The sequence below is a fragment of the Brachionichthys hirsutus genome, chromosome 3, assembly GCF_040956055.1.
Source record: "Brachionichthys hirsutus isolate HB-005 chromosome 3, CSIRO-AGI_Bhir_v1, whole genome shotgun sequence".
NCBI classification, from domain to species: domain Eukaryota; kingdom Metazoa; phylum Chordata; class Actinopteri; order Lophiiformes; family Brachionichthyidae; genus Brachionichthys; species Brachionichthys hirsutus.
In genome coordinates, this window is record NC_090899.1 from 471,856 (window position 1) to 480,514 (window position 8,659).

The 8,659-nt window shown below is 62.3% G+C and overlaps 1 protein-coding gene across 1 annotated transcript in view; it reads left to right on the forward strand.

The window, feature by feature from the left end:
* si:dkey-22o22.2 (neural-cadherin) overlaps positions 1-8,413 on the forward strand; it is a 28,836-nt gene extending 20,423 nt beyond the window's left edge. Inside the window, 24 exon segments of the mRNA XM_068757179.1 lie at positions 1-80; positions 83-153; positions 1,198-1,219; positions 1,222-1,487; positions 1,489-1,815; positions 1,886-2,879; positions 3,160-3,253; positions 3,513-3,628; positions 3,631-3,696; positions 3,777-4,003; positions 4,411-4,700; positions 4,775-4,803; positions 4,806-4,988; positions 5,561-5,639; positions 5,682-5,730; positions 5,824-5,930; positions 5,991-6,102; positions 6,174-6,354; positions 6,462-6,628; positions 6,702-6,951; positions 7,033-7,213; positions 7,273-7,523; positions 7,652-7,809; positions 7,895-8,413. The exon segment at positions 1-80 is cut by the window's left edge and continues 130 nt beyond it. Coding sequence (XP_068613280.1) covers positions 1-80; positions 83-153; positions 1,198-1,219; positions 1,222-1,487; positions 1,489-1,815; positions 1,886-2,879; positions 3,160-3,253; positions 3,513-3,628; positions 3,631-3,696; positions 3,777-4,003; positions 4,411-4,700; positions 4,775-4,803; positions 4,806-4,988; positions 5,561-5,639; positions 5,682-5,730; positions 5,824-5,930; positions 5,991-6,102; positions 6,174-6,354; positions 6,462-6,628; positions 6,702-6,951; positions 7,033-7,213; positions 7,273-7,523; positions 7,652-7,809; positions 7,895-8,413 — 4,819 coding nt within the window.
* The last annotated feature ends 246 nt before the right edge of the window (positions 8,414-8,659 follow it).

Genomic DNA, 8,659 nt, shown 5'->3' on the forward strand with positions numbered 1-8,659 from the left:
CCGGCTGGTCGCCTCCGACGGGAAGTGGGAGAACGAGACCCTGGTGGCGGTCCAGGTGGTCAACCGCAACGACGAGGCGCCGTCTTCGGCCACGCCCAGTACCGGGCCGCGGTGACGGAGGAGCTCACCGCGCTGCCGGCGTTCATCCTGGAGGTCGGTCCTTTGGATTTGACCTGCGCTCGCTTCCCGTCTAACTCGCTCAATAGTCTTTCCGGCGCCCGGCCGCCGGCCCCTCCCACGAGCCCCGTGGTGAACGGAGGAGGGAATCTAATCCGTTGTGGCCGCCTCCTCAGCGGCGCCGTGACCGCATCACGCCGCCAGGAGGGAGGCGGCGAACATCAAACGAACCCTCTGAGGAGAAGGAGGAGGAGAAGGAGGAGGAGAAGGAGGAGGAGAAGGAGGAGGAGAAAGAGGAGGAGAAAGAGGAGGAGAAAGAGGAGGAGTCTACTTCCGGTCTTTGAATTGTGCCGCGCGTCACGGCGACGGATGTGAGAGCTCGTAGTCGACGGCGCCGCCGTCCGTCCATCCCGGATCCATTCAGATCTGCATCCAGTCCGAGAAATCCAAACGCATTCCTCCACAGTGGAGGTTCTGGATCCGTTTGTTCTGGATCTGTTTGTTCTGGATCCGTTTGTTCTGGATGGACTTGAGGTTCTGGATCTGTTTGTTCTGGATGGACTTGAGGTTCTGGATCCGTTTGTTCTGGATGGACTTGAGGTTCTGGATCTGTTTGTTCTGGATGGAGTTGAGGTTCTGGATCTGTTTGTTTTGGATCTGTTTGTTCTGGATGGACTTGAGGTTCTGGATCTGTTTGTTCTGGATGGACTTGAGGTTCTGGATCCGTTTGTTCTGGATGGACTTGAGGTTCTGGATCTGTTTGTTCTGGATGGAGTTGAGGTTCTGGATCTGTTTGTTTTGGATCTGTTTGTTCTGATGGAGTTTGAGGTTCTGGATCTGTTTGTTCTGGATCTGTTTGTTTTGGATCTGTTTGTTCTGGATGGAGTTGAGGTTCTGGATCTGTTTGTTCTGGATGGACTTGAGGTTCTGGATCTGTTTGTTCTGGATGGAGTTGAGGTTCTGGATCTGTTTGTTCTGGATGGACTTGAGGTTCTGGATCTGTTTGTTCTGGATCTGTTTGTTCTGGATGGATCATCATGAATCCATTGATGATTAAAGTCCTGATGAATATTTCTGCAGGTCTCGGCCACAGATCCGGACCAGACGCCGACCAGAACGCCGTGCGCTACTCCCTCCACGGCCAGGGCGCCGGCAGCGAGTTCTGCATGGATGAGCGCACCGGGAGGATCTCCGCCCAGCTGCGTCTGGACCGCGAGCAGCGCCCGGCCTGGAGGTTCCTGGTTCTGGCTACGGACGAAGGGGGGTCCGGCCTGACGGGCTTCGCCGACGTCTTCTTAGAGGTCCGGGACGTCAACGACAACGCCCCCTTCTTCCCGTGCCCGGCCATGGAGGTCGACGGATGTTTCGTCCGGCCACGTTCCTGAAAACTCGCCGGCCGGCACGTCCGTCATGGAGATGCGGGCGGCGGACCTGGACGACCCCGGCGAGGGCGGGAACGCCGTGCTGACCTATCGCATCGTCGGTGAGAGCCACCCCGGCTCGTTCTCCATCAACGCCAGCACCGGGACCATTCGCACCGTCCGCCGGGCCCTGGACCGGGAGGCAGAGGAGCGCCACCTGGTGGTGGTGGAAGCAAGCGATGGCGGGGGTCTGGCGGGAACGGGGACCGCCACCGTTACGGTCTCCGACGTCAACGATCATCCGCCGGTCTTCACGCAGAGACTCTACTCGGCTCGGGTGAGTCCACCGAGACAGAGGCCTGAATAAGGGACAACCCGAGACCCCCCCTGTGTCCCGTGTCTCTCAGGTGACGGAGGACCTGGAGGTGAACAGCGAGGTCCTCGTGGTCTCCGCCACCGACGGAGACCAGGGCGAGAACGCCGCGGTGACCTTCAGCATCGTCGGCGGCGACGAGGACAGGAAGTTCTTCGTGGAGACGGACAAGGCGACCCGGCGTGGCGTGCTCAGACTGAGGAAGCAGCTGGACTTCGAGAAGCCCCACGAGAGGACCTTCAACCTGACCCTGAAGGCCGAAGACGGCCATTTCTTCGGCCTGGCCCAGTGTCTGGTTCGGGTGGACGACGCCAACGACCACGCCCCCGTGTTCCTCCCACAGTTCTACGAGTCGCCGGCCTTGCCTGAAGACGTCCCTGTGGGGACGGTGGTTGCCCAGGTAACGGCTTCTGACCTGGACTCTGGGCCGAACGGACGCCTGTCCTACAGCGTGTCCGCGGAGTCGGACCCCCGCGCTCAGTTCCTGGTGGACCAGTCCGCTTGGGTGCTTGTGGCCCGGTCTCTGGACCGGGAGGAGGTTTCGCAGCACAGGATCATCGTCCTCGCCACAGATGCTGGGAGTCCGCCCCTGACCGGCACCGCCATCGTCATGGTAACCGTCCTCGACGTTAACGACAACGGCCCGGAGTTCGAGGTCCCGTACAAGCCCGTCGTTTGGGAGAACACACCGGCACCCCAGGCGGTTCAGATGAACGAGACCTCGCCCCTCCTCCACGCCATCGACCGGGACGCGTCCGCCAACGGCGGGCCGTTCGCCATGCGGCTCCTCCTCACCTCCGACGCCGCCGACTTCCATCTGACGGACTTTGGGAACGGCAGCGCCGCCGTCACGGCCCTCCGGACCTTCGACCGCGAGCGGCAGACGGAGTACCGCCTCCCCATCCTCATGATCGACAGCGGCTCTCCTCCAATGAGCTCCACCTGCACGCTGACGGTCTTCATCGGGGACAGGAATGACCACGCCCACTCCCCAGGACACGCCCACTTCATCGTGTACGGTTTTCAGGGTACGTTCATGGACGCGTGACGCAATCTTCCCCAGCCCACAAAGGTCCGGGCCCGGTTCTGTGACGCTAGAACCCGGGCTCGGGTTGGATCCACGCTCCAACGGAACCATTCCTGTACACAGCCGAGGAGATGTAGACGTCGGCCCCGGGTCAGGGTTCTCCTGTAGCTCCTCCCACTGCTGCTAACGCTAGCCCGTCTCGGTCCACCTTGTCTCCTTTACCTGTAATGTCCCGCTTACCCACACTTCTTCTCTTCCTTCTCTTCCCTCCCCCCCGACAGGTTTCCTCCCGCCGACGGCGCTCGGACAGATCCCGTCCCCCGATGCCGACGACTGGAGCGAGAAGGTGTACCGCTTGGAGGGCAAACCGACCAGGTACCCTGATCCGTGAGGGGCGGAGCTACGAGTGGAGACGAGTTGATTTAAACGTTGAAGTAGAGGCGAGGAGGCGAGGGACAGAGAAACGGGAGAGAGAGAAAGAAAGAGCGATAGAAAAGGGGGAGTGACTCTGAGTCCTCTAACGAGACACCTGTGAGGAGGCCGGGCGTTACCGTGGCGACTCCTGGACCATCAGGCCGGATCCGAATAACGATGAACCCTAACGTCTCCGTCTCCGTCTCCGTCCCCGTCCCAGGTTGTTCGGTCTGAACCAGAGCTCAGGTCAGCTCAGCATCGAGGGAGGTGTCCCTCAAGGCTCCTACCGCGTGCAGGTGCGCGTGTCGGACCACACCTGGCCCGATGTCACCTCCACGCTCAGGTGGAGGTCAGGGAGCTGTCGCTGGACGCTCTGCAAAACGCCGCCTCCATCCGCCTGGGCAGTGCGTCCCACAGAGATCACTCCTCCTCCTTTCTTTCATCCTTTGTTCTTTCTCTCGGATGACCCTCCTCTCTCCCCCAGACCTGACCGTGGAGGAGTTCTTCAGCGGAGGTGGGGAGAGTCCTTTCTCCCGCCTGGGTCGATCTTTGGCCGAACTCTTGGAGACTTTACCAGAGAACGTCCAGATCTTCTCCACGGGCGGCGCCGGTGGGCGGGGCCAGAAGCTGCTCAACATATGGTTTGCTGCTGGCTCGCCGTACTACAGGACGGAGAAGCTGCTCGGATACGTAGCCGCCAACAGAGCCAAGGTGAGGAGAGAGCTGGGCCAGGAGAGGACGTAGAAAGACAGGAAGCTAACTGAGCTAACGGCTAACGGCAGCTAACTGAGCTAACTGAGCTAACGGCTAACGGCAGCTAACTGAGCTAACGGCTAACAGCCAAATGAGTTCCTCTTTAAGGGAAACTCAAAATGCAAAGCTTGTCTTTCATTTGTTTACAATTTATTGTCAATCATTTTTGTAAGAGTGGGCGGAGCTAAAATGACCCAAACAGTCGGTCGGTGGCAGAAGTCTTTGTTCTGCGTGTCGCTGTCATGTGATCTGCAGCATCCAATCAGCATCCTTGCCTGGAGGGCGTGTCGTCACTGATGAAGGTGTTGTTGCTCCTCATCCTCAGAAGTCACCCAAATGTTCTCTCTCGTCTAACCCCCCCGCAGATCGAGGCCGCACTGGGCGTGTCCATCACCCAGGTGGGCGTGGACGACTGTCCCTTCACAGACTGCAGCCAATCAGGGGGCTGCAGCAGCGACGTGGCGTTCAGCCAGGTGCCGGAGGCTCTCGGCGGCGGCGGCGGCGGCGGCGGCGTCTCTCTGGTGTCGCTGTCCGCTGCACCTGCAGCAAGGTGCGGCTGCAGGGCCCGGGAGGCGGTCCGCTCGGCCTGCTCCGCCTACCCCAGCAGCCCCTGCTTCAACGGGGGCACCTGCCAGGACGGGCCCCTGGGACACAGGTGGGTGGGGGTCCAACCCCGGCACTCAGCACCCCCCCCTGCTGAGACAGCTGCTTTAACCCTTTGTGACCCAGGTGTGAGTGCCCCCCCATGTTCGACGGGCCGAGTGCCAGCAGACCAAACGCAGCTTTGGCGGCCGAGGCTACGCCTGGTTCCCTCCCATCATGCCTTGCTTCCAGAGCCACATCACCCTGGAGTTCCTGGCCGAGTCGGCCAATGGGCTGCTCCTCTACAACGGGCCGCTCGGCCCCGCCCACTCTGGCGAAAATGAGGACTTTATTTCCATCGGTGAGTTTGCTGCGAATGTCCAGAATGGACTCATGGCAGCTTCCTGTTCTATGTATGGCTCCGCCTCTCCATGTTTCAGGTGTCCTTCAGATGTTTAGATTGTATTGATCAGAAGAGAGTCCTAATAATCCCTCCCAGCCCTGATTGGGTAGAACTTTAGACCTGATTAAAGGCCGGTTTCTGCTGCTACACGCTACATGCTACACGCTACACGCTACAGGCTACACGCTACAGGCTACACGCTACAGGCTACAGGCTAGATGTAGCCGTAGCGTTGACCTTTTGCGTAACGCCATGCTGTTGCTACGCGGGTCCAGGGAGCTGGAACTGGAGGATGGTTCCAGTATTGATCACCGGGACCCGATTGATCTGGCATGTTCAGTAGTTCCGCTGTTCAGGTCACAGATGTTCAGGTCCGGCAGCAACACAGACGGTGATGTCACGGTCATGTGACCTCAGAGGGGGCTGATCCTCCGCGTGCGTCCGTCGGGGGGGCGTGTTTTTACGAAGACCAGTCCAGGTCCAGGTCCAGGAGGGAAACAGAATACTCGGAACCTTCTCCTCCCATCCAGAGCTGAGGAACGGCGTTCCGGCCCTGAGGGTGAACCACGGATCAGGAACGCTGACCCTGCAGCTCCCGCCCACGGCCACGCCCACAGCCACAGCCACGCCCACGGCCACGCCCACGCCCAGCGTCACCGACCGCCGCTGGCACCGCCTCGACATCATCAGCGACGGGAAGGTAGGACAGACGACGACATCAGACACAAAGACCCGCCTCCCAGGCGGGATCCGGGTCCCGTTCAGGGTGGCGTCTCATCCTGTCTGTGTCCAGGCTGTGCAGCTGATCCTGGACCAGTGCGGGGGGGCGGCGGCGAGCAACGACCAGGAGAGCAACACGTCCGGCTGCAGAGCCGCAGGAGAGACGCCCGGAAACCAGAGGTGAGTCTGAGACGCCACACGGCGTGGTCGTTCGCTGACTCCTCCTCTTTACCTCCTCAGGTATCTGAACGTGTTCCAGCCTCTCCAACTGGGAGGAGCGAAGGAAACGCCTCCCCACAGGCGTTTCCGTGGTTTCAGCGGCTGCATCCGTAACCTGGTGGTGGACAGCCAGGTAGCTGCGTGTGTGGGGGGGGGGGCGGGGCTTCCTGAAGCCAGCAGTCACCCGTTCCCTCCGTGCTGCAGGTGTACGACCTGGCGTCTCCAGGCGAGGGCGTGGACAGCTCGCCCGGGTGCCGGCTGACAGACGGGGGGTGTGTCACGGCGGCCGGGCCGTCGTGTGGCGTTCACGGCTCCTGCCTCGCCGACTGGGGCTCCTTCAGCTGCGAGTGTCGCCCGGGATACGCGGGACCCGAGTGTGACGGCGGTGAGGAGCCCCCCCCCCCCTTCAGATTGGCGTCTTAGCGTCCGTTTTGTCTTTTCACTGTCCTGAGTTTCTATTGGTGCGAATGGAACGTGACTCCTCCCCTTCAGCTGTTCCAGAGTTCTCCTTTGATTCCGGGGGCGTCGCCCGTTATCAGCTGAGAGGAGGCGGCGGCTCCCGCCGATCAAACATCCAGCTGCTCCTCCGGACGCGAGCCGCCTCGGGGACGCTGCTCGCCGTGGCGTCCCGGGACGGCGAGCACCACATCGTCTTGGAGGTCCGCCCCCTCGCCGCCGAGCTCACGTCTGTTTTCAGGAGGGGCTGGATTCAAGCCCCGGCGTCTCTTCCAGATCCTGGAGGGTCGCCTTGCTCTCCGAGCCGACCTCGGCGACGGCGCCCGCGCCCTGCAGCTCCCCGGCCACCGGGTGGACGCCGGACAGTGGGTCCTGGTCGGTCTCAGTCGCCATGACAACCTCTTCACCCTGCGGCTGGAGCAAGGCGGAGGCTCCAGGGAGGTCCAGGCCCGGCTGGGGGGCCACAGGGAGATTGTGTTCCGCCCCTCCGGCGTGATGGTCGGTGGGGGGCGGGCCGACCTTGAGGGTGAGCTCGGGGGGGGGGGGGGGGGGGGGGTTGTTGTTTAGGGTCAGAACTTCCGGTTCTCAACCCACCCGCGTCCTGCAGGCTGTCTGCGGGACGTCCGTTTGGACGGTCAGGTCCTGCCTCTGGACGGTCAGAGCCGGGACCTGGTGCTGGTCCTGGAGAGGCGGGGCGTCGCCCTCGGTTGCCCCAGCAACGCCTGCAGCGGTCAGCCGTGCCGCGGCCTGCTGCGCTGCATCGACCTGTGGAGGAAACATCAGTGCAGGTAGGCCACGCCCACCTCCCCTCTGACCCGCCGTTGGCTCACCCCTCCCCCGTCTCCAGGTGTCCCGGGGGTCAGGTGACACTGACGGAAGACTCGGGTCAGCAGCGCTGCGTGCCGTCGCCCTGCGGGTCGACTTCCTGCCAGAACGGCGGCGTCTGCCTGGCGCTGTCGCCCGACAGCTACCGGTGCCGGTGTCAGGACGGGTTCAGAGGTCAGCGCTGCGAACTGGGCCAGGTCAAAGGTCAGCGGCTGGCCGCTCTCAGCCCCAGCTCCATCCTGGCCATCAGCATGTGTCTCCTCGTCTTCTTCGGTAAGGAGGCGGTTCCTCCTGTGAGAGGAGGCTGGTGCCCCTCCCCCTGGCGGTTCTCACCCGTGTGCGTGTGCGTGTGCGTGTGCGTGTGCGTGTGCGTGTGCGTGTGCGTGTGCGTGCGTGCGTAGCCGTGCTCGTGGCGGTGACTGTCTGGAATCAGAAAGGCAGCCGGAACACGTTCAGGAGGCGCGGCGTTTACCACATCCCCGCCGAGCACGAGAGCTGGGAGGAGATCCGGGAAAACATCCTGAACTACAACGAGGAGGGAGGGGGGGAGCAGGACCAGGTACGCGCACGCACACACACACACACACACACGTGGGAGGAGCTTGGAGTGAGGTCATGCCTCTGCCCGTGTCTCCGCCCCTCAGAATGGCTATGACATCACGGAGCTGAAGCGTCCTCTGGGCTCCAGGTTGTCTCAGTCCTCGTCCTGCACCGCCGCCCCCCCCGGCTCGCAGGAGGCGGTCCACCCGTCGGGCTCCTCCTGCAGCGCCGCACGTCACCATCACCGCTATCACCAGCACGCCATCCCCGGCGCTGTGGCCTGCACGGCGCCCTCTAGCGTGGACTTTCAGAGCTACGTGTCGCGGATCGTCTGGGAGGCGGACAACGCCGGCGAGGCGTTCCCGCCGGATGCGTTCCACGTCTGGGGTGTGGAGGGGGCGGGATCGTCGGCAGGAAGCCTCAGCTCGCTGGGGTCTGCCGCGTCGTCTGGAAACCACGGCAACGAGGAGGAAGAGGAGGAAGGAGGGGCTATTCACCACAGGCTGTCTCAGTGGGGGCCAAAGTTCCAGGCCCTAAGCGACATGTACGACCCCCCCCAGATGGCCCCCGAATGCAGGGGCCTCGTACAGAGGAGCCACGAACCCCTGCCTCATCACCACTAGAGGGCGCCAGCGGGTGCAGACTGGGAGGGGCCGGAAGGGGCTGGAACCCAGCGCTGCGTTTACCTCCCATCGAAAACACCACCTCCTCCTTCAGGTGTTTGAGACTCGGCTCCTCCTCCTCCTTCAGGTGTTTCAGACTCGGCTCCTCCTCCTCCTTCAGGTGTTTCAGACTCGGCTCCTGTGTTTCTGTGAAGCTCCAGAACTGACTTGTAAACTCAGGGACTTACATTTTTGGGTGAACTGTTC